This window comes from Columba livia, chromosome 2, assembly GCF_036013475.1.
Source record: "Columba livia isolate bColLiv1 breed racing homer chromosome 2, bColLiv1.pat.W.v2, whole genome shotgun sequence".
In the NCBI taxonomy this organism is placed as follows: domain Eukaryota; kingdom Metazoa; phylum Chordata; class Aves; order Columbiformes; family Columbidae; genus Columba; species Columba livia.
Genome location: NC_088603.1, coordinates 84,606,633 through 84,621,690, shown reverse-complemented (window position 1 = coordinate 84,621,690; position 15,058 = coordinate 84,606,633). Strand labels below are relative to the sequence as shown.

The following is a 15,058-nucleotide window of genomic DNA, read 5'->3' as shown; positions in this document are numbered from 1 at the left end:
GAAATAACTTCTTTCAGGGAATAGGTTGTATAATCTGATAATAGATTTTACTCTTCTATTTATTAAACCTCATATGAGATAATGCATGCAAATGGACAAAATTAGTCTTACTTTTAAAAAATAAAAATTTCCAGTGGATTCATGTCCAGGAGAAGGCTTTTCGTTTTGAAAAGTAGCGTGACTTTTAATGTATACCTGAGCAGCCATCATTAAATTTTTGCAAATGCTCAGTGGGGAAATGAACAAAACTCACGAACGCTAGTTGAAAGAGTGTGAAAAACATCTAACAACACTCAGCTGTCTTAGTCATTAATCAGTTATGAGAGAGATTTCTAGCTTTATTCTGCTCAGTGGGCCTGTTTTGCCCAAGAAATTAATAGTTTCTTATGTCAATAATTTACTCCATCCTAAATGTTTAAAGAGCCAAACCTGATTATACACATTCAGTCAGTGACCAACTTTGAGGTTTTGAGAGACGCTGTCAAAAACCTGTTTTGTTCTTTTGTACCTTGTCATGTTTTATATGGAGAAAGGTGGTGTCTGAGATCTGAAAAATAATACTAGGATACATGTTTTTCATTGGTGGAATTTCCAGTCTTTATGAGGTGAAGTCTTGACCTGTTGTGATTTCAGAACTGCACCTGTTAGACCATGAAAAACTGCCTTATGTGCTGTACTATAGTTTTGTTGCCTGATAAAGATGCAACGTTCAGTGTCTGAGTTTGAAAGGAAGACCAGTTGAGATCTGTGTATAAACTCTTAGTTAAAGGAAGTAAACTTGAGTAAAAGTAACGGGAATGAATTTCTGCAGCAGATGTTTGTGAAGGTATTGAAAGATCAAACTAATTTGCACAAGATAAATAGACATAGACAGCTCTGAAAGAGAAGTCGTAGCTTTCTTCTTTGATGTCAGCTTATGTGGATCATGCAGGTAATGGATGTAATATAGCAGGCCAAAAACAGCCTGTCTGCTTCGTGAACTTTAAACTTGATTCTTTTTTCTCCCCCTTTTTGTGCTTCCAATTGACACTTGCAGAGTGAAAGTAGCAGCAGTAGCAATATCTCCACCATGCTGGTGACACACGATTACACGGCAGTGAAGGAGGATGAGATAAATGTCTACCAAGGAGAGGTCGTGCAGATTCTAGCCAGCAACCAACAGAACATGTTTTTGGTGTTCAGAGCCGCCACTGATCAGTGCCCCGCAGCCGAGGGCTGGATTCCCGGCTATGTCTTGGGGCATACCAGTGCAGTCATCATTGACAACCCTGATGGAACCATCAAGTGAGTGCCTGGGTGTGTGTGGAAGGGAAGAAGGAAGAAAAAATTTCAATTTAGACAAGGTTTTGAACCTTTTAAACCAAAAAGCCGATGTGATCTTTGAAAAATAAATGAACATTAAGCAGAATGAATACTTCAGAGTCCCTTAGCAAACTTTAAAACCTAAGAAAGAGCCCAGAAGCACATATCCTTATTAAAAATCTGTAGCAGTGCAAACTTCTGAGAATAGGTGATGAAATAATACCTCATTTAAGAGTAACAATAGAATGACTTGACAAACTAGACACCTTTGTTTAGGAAAACAGTCATAAATCTTTTTTTCAAGCCAAATGAGATTTCAGAGTTCCTAGTTCTCTTCTTTGACCCACAAACTTATGGGAAATGTTTGGTTGTGCTAGGAAGATCTTTCTCAAGTCTGCAATGAGATATATTAACCAAAGTTCTTAGCAGTAAAGCTTCTGAAGGCTGTATTTTATATGGATTTCATACTGATCATTGCTCAGTTTCATAGAATACCAGGTCGAAAGGGACCACAAGGATCATCTGGTCCAACCTTTCTTGGCATAAGATTTGTTTGATTGACAGTTTCTGTTGTCATATAGAAAGTTTACCATTCTTGGAATGATTTAAAGAAATACTGAACCACAGACTAATCTTACTAGCTTGCTTACAGTTTTACCCAAGGGTAGCATCCCTTATGGAATACTTATTTAATTTCAGTCCACTTTAAAACAATGAAATAACATTTTGACATACTTTTCCAATGCCATTTGAAACTAGAGAGTATAACACACAACCTATAGTTGAAAAAAACTAATCAACGTTTAATATTCTGTATTCAGGAAGTCAACGTCTTGGCACACAGCACTCCGTTTAAGGAAGAAATCTGAGAAAAAAGATAAAGACGGCAAAAGGGAAGGCAAGCTAGAAAATGGTTACCGCAAATCCCGAGAAGGACTTGCCAACAAGGTTTCTGTAAAGGTAACTTTTACGAAGATGTAGTAGTTTCCCATAGGAGCTGTTTTGGGATTTCTTTAAAAGTAATTTCTGCCAGAATTTCACATAAAAGAATTGGAAGCAACACTGGTTTTAATGGACAGCGTTTGCCAAATCTGAAAATGGGAAAATATAACCTTTGAGCCTGCAAGTGTGATGTAGCATAAGGATACTGCAGAAAGAGCAGAGTGGTGTAGAAATTCAGATATTCAGGTGTTTCTTGGATCTTTGTGGGCATAGCTAACTTCGAAGCATCCCTGTACTTTGTTTTCTACCATTCTTTAAGTTCTTATAATGTTATAAGGACACTAATTCTTTACATTCTCCTTTCCAGCTTCTCAACCCCAATTACATTTATGATGGTAAGTTGCTTTAATTTTTCAGAGTCCCAATAAATATAATTTGATTAAAACTTTATTTACTTTATGTAAATGAATTACATCAGGAACTGAGTTTTTTCTGTCAAAATATACATAGGCTGCTTTTGGCTAAAAATGGCAATTAATGAAATATGTCGTATTTAATTTTTAAGATACAAGGAACACATTTCTGTTCACAAGTCCAAAACAACATAAAACACAAGGATCATATCACATATTTGGAAGGAGTTGCGCTCCACTGCGTTTGCGTGGAGACTGTATGGAAGTTGGGCCTTGCAAAATAACAAGGCCAGGAATTGGAGACCACCTGTCCCATTTTGAACCTTGCACCCTAGGAAACAATCAGGGCCTGTCTAGTGCAGAGGCTGATCAGGACAAAGACAGTGACCCTCTGGGGTCAAAGCCAAACTGGGTTTTTATCTTAATAAAGAGAACCAAACTTCTTAGTTTCATCTGCATGCGAAAAGGGAAACCACTACAGTGCCTCAGTGGATGAGTGAGGTGTTTTGTGTTCCATTTTGCAAACTTAGAATAAAAAGAGCTGAGCACATCCTTAAATACTTTTTACTGTAGGGTTTCCTCAGTTTGCCATAAACAGGGTGTTTTGTTCACCATGGCAGCTTTCAGGGTTAACCATGGCATAGCAGTCGTGTTGTGTCCAAGTTCATGCAGAGAAGAATTCACTAGATCTGCAGAGCCCCAGCAAGTGGCCTAACTATGGGTGTGCTCCAAGGGTAGAGGGATAGATACACCTTGGAAATGTACGTTCCTGTACTCCTTTGTCTAACAGAGAGAGTGCAAGAAACAGAAAATCAAATTGATTAGCTTCAGTTGACCTAATGCCATTAATCTTCTTTTTCCAGTTCCACCAGAGTTTATAATACCATTGAGTGAGGTAACATGTGAGACAGGAGAGACCATCGTGCTTAGGTGTAAAGTCTGTGGTCGCCCCAAGGCTTCAGTTACTTGGAAAGGTCCTGATCATAACACACTGAGCAATGACGGCCATCACAGCATTTCGTACAGGTACAGTAACTTGTGTGATGCTCAACAGGAGCTGCTGACACTTTTATATTTCCTATTTGCACCCTTGGTGCAGGATAGCTTTTGGCTTTGAGGCATAAAGGTAGGGTTACCCTCAGAAATATTTCACAGCTGGGATTTTCTGGAAATGTTGTGTAACTTCCGTGTATGTCTGGGGTACCCATATGTGATATTCAGTTGATTTTTAAAAACAAAAGAAAATTCAGCTGGTACATCTGATTAGCTATTGCAAAAGTTGTGTTTCCATCACACTGACCTAGTGCTTGAACTGGAACAGTATGTTGTGACATGCAGCACTGTGACATGCCATCTGCCAATCCCTTATTTCTATTGGTAGCATACTATCATTTTTGAGGCGGATGACTGCTTGCAGATCACATTACAGTGTTTTGCAAAGAATAGCCTCTGGTTCCTCTGGTAATGTCACTGTCTTCATTGTTGAAGCACAGAAGTTAATGTTTTTGTCCAGTTTTAGAATTGCTATGGTAGAACTTAACAGACTAACTGGCAACTCTAACACCTGATTAATAAGAGAAAATGCTGTATTTTGGAATGTGAAATTGCATGTTAGAAAAGTTGTTTTTTTTTTCCTGAAGGTGCATTTTTTTAAATACAGAAAATGTTCTTTAGTTAGTAACTTCAGCATGAAGAAATGTCTTATTTATGAATTATGCTCTCAATTTAGAATGAGGGATTTTTGGGGGAAAACTTTACTCATTAATTGATAGAAGAGTATGTCATCTTCTTAAAGGTTGTGTGATACAGCCCTACTTACCTACAAAATTGATGGCATGTTATACTGTTCTTTTTTACCTCCTGCTGCTTCTTTTTCACTGTGTATATGGGTTTTTTATGAGAGACAGAGGCATTGTGGCAGCTCTGCCGCTGCATCCAGAACCATTTGTGAGAGATGAGGAAGAATTAATCATACAATGGTTTGGGTTGGAAGGGTCCTTAAACATCATCTGGTTCCAACCCCCTTGCCATGGGCAGAGACACCTCTCGCTAGACAAGGTTGCTCAAAGCCCCAACTGATCTTGAACATTCCCAGGGATGGGGCATCCACAACTTCTCTAGGCAGCCTGTTCCAGTGCCTCACCAACCTCAAGTGAAGCATTTCTTCCTAATATCTAATCTAAATCTAGCCTTTTCCAGTTTAAAGCCATTACCCCTTGTCCTGTCACTACATGCCCTTGTAAAAAGTCCCTCTCCAGCTTTCCTGTAGGCCCTATTTAGCTACTGGAAGGCTGCTATAGGGTCTTCTGGAGCCTTCTCTTCTCCGAGCTGAGCAAGCCCAAATCTTTCAACCTGTCCTCACAGGAGAAGTGCTGCATCCCTCTGATCATCTTCACAGCCCTTCTCTGGACTCACACCAAAAGGTCCATGTCCTCCTTATGCTGGAGGCCCCAGAGCTGAAGAAGTCTCATAAGAATGGAGTAGAGGGGGGAAAATCACCTCCCTTGATCTACTGGTCACTCTTCTTTTGATGCAACCCAGGATATGATTGGCTTTCTGGGCTGCAAGGGCACATCGCTGGGTCCTGTCCAGCCAACACCCCCAAGTCCTTCTCCTCAGGGCTGCTCTTAATCCATTCACCACCCAGCCTGTCTTTGTGCTTTGGATTGCCATAACCCATGTGCAGGATCTTGCACTTGGCCATGTTGAACTTGAAGAGATTCTCACAGGCTTACCTCTCAAACCTGTCAAGATCACTCTGGATAGCATTCCTTCCCTCCAGTGTGTCAATCATACCACACAGCCTGGTGTCATCAGCAAACTTGCTGAGGCTGCACTCAGTCCCACTCTCCATTTTGCCAACTAAGATGTTGAAGAGCACCAGTCCCAATACTGATCCCTGAGGAACACCACTTGTCTCTGGTCTCCGCTTGGACATAAATCTGTTGACCATAACTCTGTGATTGCAGCCAGCCAGCCAATTCCTTATCCACCAAGTGGTCCATCTGCTGAATCCATGGCTCTCAAATTAGAGACAAGACTGTCATGAGGAACAGTGTCAAATGCTTTGCAGAAGTCCAGGTTGCTCTTCCCTTATCCACCAATGAGGTAACGCTGTCATAGAAGGCCACCAGCTTTGTCAGGCATGATTTGCCCTTGGTGAAGCCATGTTGGCTGTCACCAATCACCTCCTTATTTTCCATGTGTCTTAGCTTAGTTTCCAGGAGGATCTGCTCCATAATCTTGCCAGGCACAAAGGTAAGACTGACTGGCCTGTAGTTCTTTCAGTCTTCCTTATTTCCCTTTTTAAAAATGGAGGTTATGTTTCTCCTTTTCCAGTCAGTGGGAACTTCACCAGACTGCCACAACTTCTCAAATATGATGGATAGTGGCTTAGCAACTTCATCTACCAGTTCCCTGAGGACCTGCGGATGCATGTCATCAGGTCCCATGGACTTGTGCACCTTGAGACCTTATGATTAGCTAATTAGATTCACTAGGTGTAGTTCACTGTGATCCATTACTGTTACACAATTATATTCAGTAAATCATGTTGGCCGTGGCTGACAGATTTAAAAATAATAATAAACATTCTTTGAGCTGAGGGAAGGGGCTCATCTTCCTATGTTCCTAAAACTTTTGTTTTTTCCCTGAAATTCAGTTACGTAGTAAAAATTGTGGCAAATAGGTTTTGGTTCAGTCAAATAACTTGCAGTAACTAGGATAATCCAAAGGAAAGCACTAAGAATTATAGAAAATCTTGAAAATATGCCCCGTAGTGAAAGAATAACACTATGTTAGGGTTATTTTGAGCCCAAAGGTGAAAAGTGGAGGGAGGACTTGCCAAGTGTTTGTGTTTCTAAGACACTTCTGCAAATAGAATTGTTTGCTGTTCCTGTCCATGGCAGATGGTCAAAAAAGTGTTAGATGTGAATTGCACAGAGGAGCAGTTAAGTAGGTATTTAAAACTATCTAACAAAAAGGGTGGTTGAGCAGTGAGAAAGATTAAGGAAGAGTCTGCAGAATCTTTCTCCTGTGGTCTTACATAGTTATTGCTGTCTCTGCTCTGATACAGAGGGACAACGTAAGTCTCTTTTAGTATTCTCCCAGATTCTGAGGTCTCCAAAGTTGTGGTGAGGTGTGCCTTTTCTATTGAAGGTGGAGCCCACTCTCACAAGGGATGAATGCTCTGAAAGTACAAATGTTAGATCAGCTTCTGTATGCTGGAAGTCAGGGATGGAAACTAATGGTCCAGAAAGAGCTATGATGGATGGTTGTCTTGATACAGCTTCGCATAATTTGAAGGAAGTAGAGGAAGCAGGAAGAAACAGGAGGAGCATTTGATTTTTCAAACACAGTGGAGCCTAGGACAGAGTGTCAGTAAGGATGGTTTTCTAATACTCTGCAGGACATTCCGAAATACTTGATGGGCCCAAAGTGCTCTAATTCTGATAGACATCTCTGAAATGGCATGGACAGGGTTAGTAGTGTTTGTTCAGAGAGAGAGAGATGGAGTCTGGAGAATAAGAAATATTAACAGTATCAATCAAACTTTGTCTGATTTCTATAACTTAAGATCTGCAAAATGAATATAAAGTTAATGGATGCCATTGCGTTTCCCAGTGACTTAGGAGAGGCTTCACTGAAGATTATTGGCGTCACTGCAGAAGACGATGGTATCTATACGTGTATAGCTGCAAACGATATGGGTTCGGTTTCATCTTCCGCCAGTCTACGAGTTTTAGGTAGGTTTGTCTCTTTGCGTTTTTATCTAATTACATTCAAAGTGTCTGGTTCCCGTAGTACAGGACAAAGAAAATCCCAGCTCTTGAGCATCTATCTCTTGAAGGAGTATTATAACAAACCTTTTCACCTGTCATATATTACTTGTTTTAGTGGGAATAGATGCACTTCTAGGATGCAATTAATGAGAGGTTCATACAGACAAGGTGCCTACATTGTACTGTCCACGTTCATTTACCTTGTCTGTCAATACTGGTTCAAACATACTATTATAAAATCATTTTATCATCTGCATTCTTAGTGTAGTCTCAATGAAAGTTACTGTACCAACACACATAATTTCTAAAGTGCACAGATAAGAAAAGAGTAGCATTGCTGTGTATTTTAATGTGTTCCTTTGCTTGAATTGTAAAGCCAGCGTTTGAGAACATATAACTATTGTCTTTGCATCATGGATTTACACTTACATTATTTCAGTACCTGAAGTGAGGCAACCGGAATGCTTGTGAGAGAATTGAAAGGAAATCTGCAAAGGTGAAAAATGCCTGTGTTCTGGAGGCAGACAGCGAAGGAAAAGGAAAGAATTTTTACTTGATGTGTTTGGCACAGTGATACATTTCAGTGTGTGTTTGTACATTGTTATTCTTAAGTGGTCTGGATCCTGTACTTTTAGAAACGGGGAAAGCACAGTGAGACAACAGGATAGCAGAGTTTCTTATGCGCTGTTTATAACAACTGGTGTTATCTGGGTCTTTTAATCTATTGAGAGGCCCATCTATTTATCTATTGGTGAGAATTAATAGATTTTAGGTGGAATGTCTCTGTCTCAAATTGACTCACGTAAAAGAAAATAAGATATGAAGTGCTGCATTCTGTCTTTGTACATCTGTCCCGGCAGATATGGGGACTTGTATACTTGTACAAAGCTCTCCAAAATATGTTATTTCTTCTTCTTTTTTTTATTTGTTTTATAAGATGCACACACTCTACTTGAAGCAAAAGATAATGGCCAATCTGAGGCAAATTCTTCCAGAAATCTATTTCCAAACTGAAGATGAAATCCAAATATTTCTCCTTTTACAAACATCTGAAACAATCCATTGGTTATAATGACAACAATTTAATTCTGACAATATTAACTGTTGGCCATCCTGTCCCTTTTTTTTGGTAGGTCCTGGAAGTGATGGGATCATGGTAATCTGGAAGGACAACTTTGATTCCCTCTACAGTGAAGTGGCTGAGCTTGGCAGGTGTGTTTTGTGTGCTCATCTCCAAAGTTGTTTGCATCAAATATGAACTTCTCTTTCAAAAAATGAAATTATCTTTGAAAAAAATGCTTATCCTGTGAGCCTAAAAGGCCAGAATTACATTAGATTAAATAGAAATGAGGAATTTAAAATCTTACCAGCACTAGATGGCACTGCGTGAACAGAACATATTTAGGCTGAAGTGGTGTCATAGCTTAATGGATGCGTGGTTTTCAAATACTTTGGAAGGCCACACAGTCTTTTTATTTTTAAGTATGCCTTACAGTGAGTGACACTGCTTCTGTAGTGAATCTCTCCTAGAACTTTTTATTTAGGGTATGAAATTACAGATAAAAAATTATGAAAATGAGCAAAATGCAAAACAAGTCACAGAGAGTATTCATTTCTCCAACTGAATTATGACCTTTAAAAGCTGGATGCTACTGTGAATGGAGTTGTCTGCAAATATGATAAAACAGTTCTCTATCAGGAGCTCATTATTTATACAGAAACATTTTGTAGAAGATGCATGTACTTAAAACTCTTGTTTATGTCCAGAAACTGCTCTGTAAGGGTAGCTTATTAGATATCTAAAATTAGATCTCTCTCAGGATTTCTTTCAAGTTAAAAGCATGTCCTTATTGTATCTCTTGGTTAATTATTTCCTTTCAATATTGTATTCCAGGGGCAGATTTTCTGTCGTTAAGAAGTGTGATCAGAAGGGAACCAAGCGAGCCGTAGCCACTAAGTTTGTGAATAAGAAGTTGATGAAGCGAGACCAGGTTACCCATGAACTTGGAGTCATGCAGAATCTTCAGCATCCCCAGCTCATTGGCCTTCTCGATACCTTTGAGACCTCCACCAACTACATACTAGTGTTAGAAATGTGTGTAGACCATAGTGTTATCTGTAAATACGATCTCTGCAGCTGACTTTCTGGGGCTTTTATAGTGGTTTATGAATAAGAAACTTGAAGGTTACACAGAAGTCTGAAGACACCTAAATAATGTTGTTATTAAAACATTGAGTTTAATAATTTACTCAGAAGGAAATCATTTCATATATTAAACTGCTGTGTAGGTGATTTATCTTAGTCTGAAGGTCCAGAAATCATTTTATATCAAGCAATTACACAAGTGAGTTGGGAATGTTGTGATATGGTAGCTTGATACCAAATCTCCTCTTCATACACTAATCCTGTATCTTGTAGGTGCTGCAGGCTATGGTTATTCCTGTAGTCTATGGCCAGACATATCTAGTCTTTCAAGTCTGGCTAAAATTACAGTATTTATTCCTTTCCTTCTCTGCCTTCACCTTCTGTTCCCACTTCAGAATTGTAGGTGCAAGTCAGCTGTTAGTGACGTGAAACATTTTCACAGGTGACCAAGCCAGACAACTGAAACAGTGGTTTCTTTTTGCTGTTGTAGTTTTTAAGGGACGCTTGCCTTACGCATTTTTTAATATAACTTTCAAAATGTTTGTTTTCCTTTCAGTTCTGATATCTGAATTAAAACCAAATATAACCTTTGTAATTCCAATAGGGCTGACCAGGGTCGCCTTCTAGACTATGTCGTACGATGGGGAAACCTCACAGAAGGGAAGATCAGACTCTACCTGGGAGAGATTCTGGAAGCTGTGCAGTATCTTCACAACTGCAGAATAGCACATTTGGACCTAAAGGTGAGGAGTGAATGGGATTCCAAGCATAAAACCCTCCCTCTTCTAGAAAACTGGCAGATCAGAGCACAGAACTATGAGTTGCTTGGAGACTGCACAAAGAAGGGTATGGGGTTGGGGTTCCATCCCCAGATACTTCAGGTTACTTATAGCCAACAAAGCAGAAACCTTGAATTCCCTGTGCTTCCTCCTTAAAGCTTTCTGGCTGTGTGTGTTCCTTTTTGCTGGAAATAATTACTAATAGGTACAGTTTTGTTTTGTATTATTATTTATTTATTTATTTTCAGGGGAACTTGCAACAGAAATCTATTTCTTTCTCAGGAAACACAGAGTTTGTTGTGAAAGAGATTGCTTTGGAGCAGTAAATGTGTTAGGCTGAGGGGTTTTTTAAAAAAAAAAAAAAAAAAAAAAAAAAACAAAACAAAAAGACTTTAGCTTTCACTTTTTTATTTTCCAGCCTGAAAATATTTTGGTGGACCAGAGTTCCGCTAAGCCAACGATAAAACTGGCTGACTTTGGAGATGCAGTCCAGCTCAATACCACGTATTATATCCACCAGTTACTTGGAAACCCAGAGTTTGCAGCTCCTGAAATTATTCTTGGAAATCCTGTTTCCCTCACTTCAGATGTTTGGAGCATCGGAGTGCTCACGTATGTCCTTCTTAGTGGCGTCTCTCCTTTCCTGGATGAAAGCGTAGAGGAAACTTGCCTGAATATTTGCCGCTTAGACTTTAGTTTCCCAGATGACTACTTCAAAGGAGTTAGCCAGAAGGCCAAAGATTTTGTATGCTTCCTACTTCAGGATGACCCAGCGAAGCGTCCCTCGGCTGCACTGGCCCTCCAGGAGCAATGGCTGCAGCTGGGGAATAGCAAAAGTGCTGACAGCATTGACATATCCAGACTGACTTCGTTCATTGAGCGGCGAAAACACCAGAATGATGTTCGACCCATCCGTAGCATTAAAAACTTCTTACAGAGCAGGCTCTTGCCAAGAGTTTGACCTTGCTTGAAGTTCTCTCTCATTCTCTTTCACCTGCCAATCAGACTGGAGATGGACTCCTCCTGCCAATCAGTCAGACTGGAGATAGAGTCCTCCTGCCAATCAATCACACTGGAGATAGACTCCTCCTGCCAATCAGCTGTTGACTTGAATTTTGAGGAAAGCAAACCCCGAGCCAGCCGGCTGCTAGCGAATGTTTGTGTGCAAACGCATTGCAGGGGGACCCACGCGGGGCGGCACGGGGGACCGGCAATGCAGACTTCACGGGGTGGAGGACGATAGCACTGTACTCTGAAAAAAAGCAGTCGCGAGCGATACAGTAACAGTATTTTATTCAGGTTTCTGCAAAAAAAATAGTTTTTTTAATAAACCAGAGTTGAATTTTGCAAGTGAACTTAACTACCATTTTCAAGATTTATCCAAGGAAGAAACCCCTATGTTCAAAGCACTGGTGTTTAAAAAAATAAAAAAATAAAAAAAATCATGCCTGGAGAAGACTCACCAAAATGGCTGCCCGTTGATATGGCCTCCATTTATAACATCTGGTTTTCACTCAGTCCCAGAGCTTTCCAGTTGCCTCGCCTGTATGTATCTCACGTAGCAGTGCACTGAGATCAGACTCTGCTTTTAAGTGCATCCAACCTCAAAGTTTTTGCATACAAATAGAATGAATCGTTTTGCTCTGATAAAATGTAGGCCTTACTTGTATATAGACTGTTACCTGCCTTCGGTCTGTAATTTTTTTTCCACCCTCCTCCCCTTATCCTTTTTCCCCCCTCCTTCCTAAATGGTGGTATACCACTGTGCGGGTCTTCGGTTTGGGTCAGTACTCACTGTCCCCATAGAAAAGGACTTGGGGTTGGGGCCCAGCTTGCCGACCCAGTTGTCACACAGTATACAGCAGGATGAAATACTGTAAATGCACTCATTTGGGATTTTGTTTTCTTTCATATCATGTGCAATGTTGTGGCTTTAACATTTTATGCAACTATTTATGAGGACCTCTGTTGTTAACTGTAATAAATATATAGAAAAAGCACATACTTAGTACGGCGAGCTTTATGGGTTTGTTTGTGTGTTTGGGGTTTCCGGGTGGGCAGGGGTGGGTGTGCTGTACCACACTGTCATTATTCATTTAAGATGGGGGTTAGCATAGAATTTAGTCAAGACTAGTCAGTTTTAAGTATTGTGCAAAAAAAGGAGAAAAAAGAGAGATTCGTATCCGAAATGTCCAACTGGTTAAGAAGTAGGGTGACACTTTTTAAAATTTATTATTATATTCAAAATGCCAAAGTCTGACTTTCCCAAAATCAGTCTGAACGCTTACTACTTTTTAGAATTTTCAAGTCTGTGTTTACTTCTTTCTGTGAAATGAACAAATGAATTTTGTGCTCTTTGGTGAAGAATACATTCAGAAAGTAGTGGTCAGATAAGGAGAATCTGACAGGTAATGGAATTGTCTTAGTAACTTTTTAAGGTTCAAGTAATATTAACATGAACTGTTTTAAAAGGCAGAGATGGTTTTCTGTGCATCACCGAGTTCATATGGGTGTGTTGTCATCTATGTTGGTGTGAAATGCCATGTTTAAAGAAGCCAAGCCAACATCCCACAATAGTTAGATATATGGGTCATAAGCCATAACCTAGCTTGGGTTAGCTTTGAGCTTTGCAGCTTCCACTGTATTCTATTTATTCCTTTTTTGTTTGGGGTTGTTTTGGGGGGTTTTGGGGGTTTTGTTTGTTTGTTTGGGGTTTTTTGTTTTGTTTTGTTTTGTTTTTTTGTAAAGTTGTACAGAAACTTTTTAAAAGAAAAAACTGACTTCAAAACTGGATGTGTATTCGTACCAACCTCATCATTATGTTTGTGTATTATTTTCCTTTATTGTTTTAGTTAAGCTTTTGCTTTATTTTGCATGTATATTTCTTTGTACAGTGACATTACATGTTTACACAGTATGATGTGATGTAAATATTTTATTTTGCCATCAGTTATTTTGAAAAAAATTAAACATATTTGACATATTTGTCTGATCTCTTGCTTTAAGGAGTCTGAAAGTTTAGGTTTGGTTATATTTTAATTGGGCTCTGTATTTAAAAGGAAAAAAGTACCTTATTTTATTGCCATAAAATTCATTTTAAATTGCAATGATGTATCTTTCTTTCATGCCTTACAAATTAATATTTGCCTTTGTTCTAAGTGTTGAGTGCCTTGTAGTGTCATGATTGTTTTTATGTAAAACATGCGTAACTCTAACTCTGAACATTCATTATAGTCTTTATTAGCTAGTAAACTTCAACCAGCAGATTTTTCTACCAGATATTCCTAGTTAAAGACAGAAAGGTCGTGTTTCAGTTTACTATTGAACTGGGGAACAGATTTCTCACGTCTTTTAGCCATTCCAGATTCATTATGAAGAAAAGTTACTTTCAACCATAAAGACTTGGGTTTTGCAGCTAAACTCGTTTCCATCCTAAAAGGGATGAAGCAAAAAGGTTTTTTGTTGTGTGCACTCATCTCTCTCCCTTTTCTGCTATCATTAACCCATTTGCAATTCAAAATGAAGTGAAAGGTCAGGGGACAATACAGAGTGTTGATGCTTGTTACTGTATTGTGTACATGATTTTTTTTTTCCGCTCTTTTTTCTGCTGTTACCTATCAGGTTGATGAAACAGACCCTTTATTCACTATTTACTACTGAAAGAAACAGCTGAGAGAGACTTTTTGCATTTAGATGGAGAATATTCAGGTAGGATGTACTGCCAAGGATGAGCCACTGGAAGCTTTTCCCATAACAGGGAAATAGATGGCAACATGCTCCATGGAAGACTTTGTATGCTTGAGCTCTCAGATACTTTATCTTGACCGAAGATACACTCAACTGGGGAGAAGTTACCCAAATGCTATACAGAGGAATAACGCTCTTGTAGGTGTTTTAAGTGGCAGAAATGTGTTCTTCTGCTCATATGTGAACAAGAGCACGCTGCTTCTGGCCCTCTTTGTGAGCCCTGTTACTTGGAAAAACTCGTATCTTTTAAGAAACTGGAGTTTTGCACTAAAACCTGCTATTCAGTGCGAGAGCTTCCAACTGGAGAGACCTTGAATGATTGGCTCCTCAACTTGGATCTCTCTTCAAATGCTTTGAAGACATAATGTACATGTAAGGTCCTTTTGTTTTGCTAAATTGTCTAGTTGGAGCTGCAAATGCCACCTGGACTCAGTCGGGCACAGTTCTCCTTGACTGTCCTGCACACAACAAACCAGCACTGAGGGCTGAGAGTGGAAACCCAAAGCGTGAAAGCAGCTGGTAAGAGGTTTCTGATGTGTGAATGGCAGTTAATGTCACAGCTGAAAGGGGGGAAATAGCCAGGAAGGTTCAAGACAAGAATGTGTCTAAATGTTTCTTTTTGATAACACACCCTAATCACTTAGTGATAGTTTAGGAAGAAGAGGTTGCCAGACTTCAACGTCAGTGCATGTGTCAATACTTTTCAAGTGGGGTTTGGCAGAGCAGGAGTTCTCCATTGCCCATTTGATGAATGCAGCTTAACTTGAAAACTACTGTGCAACTGCTAAGCAGAAAGCTTCACTAGGTAATACTGCCCTGGTCAGGGAAGCAACCTACATTGTCTTCCTAATGGGCAGAGGCCTAGAATGTACCTACCTGTGCTCATGAGGAGTAGGATAGGAAAGCCTGGTTCTCTCTTGTGTGAGTATTGATGTCACTTAACTGTAA

At 39.5% G+C, this 15,058-nt stretch overlaps 1 protein-coding gene across 1 annotated transcript in view; it reads left to right on the top strand.

Moving 5' to 3' along the window:
- TRIO (trio Rho guanine nucleotide exchange factor) overlaps positions 1-12,363 on the top strand; it is a 251,638-nt gene extending 239,275 nt beyond the window's left edge. Inside the window, 9 exon segments of the mRNA XM_065052636.1 lie at positions 1,037-1,284; positions 2,124-2,262; positions 2,612-2,639; positions 3,521-3,683; positions 7,281-7,402; positions 8,572-8,650; positions 9,333-9,533; positions 10,189-10,327; positions 10,782-12,363. Coding sequence (XP_064908708.1) covers positions 1,037-1,284; positions 2,124-2,262; positions 2,612-2,639; positions 3,521-3,683; positions 7,281-7,402; positions 8,572-8,650; positions 9,333-9,533; positions 10,189-10,327; positions 10,782-11,324 — 1,662 coding nt within the window. The 3' untranslated portion in view covers positions 11,325-12,363.
- Positions 12,364-15,058: the final 2,695 nt, after the last annotated feature.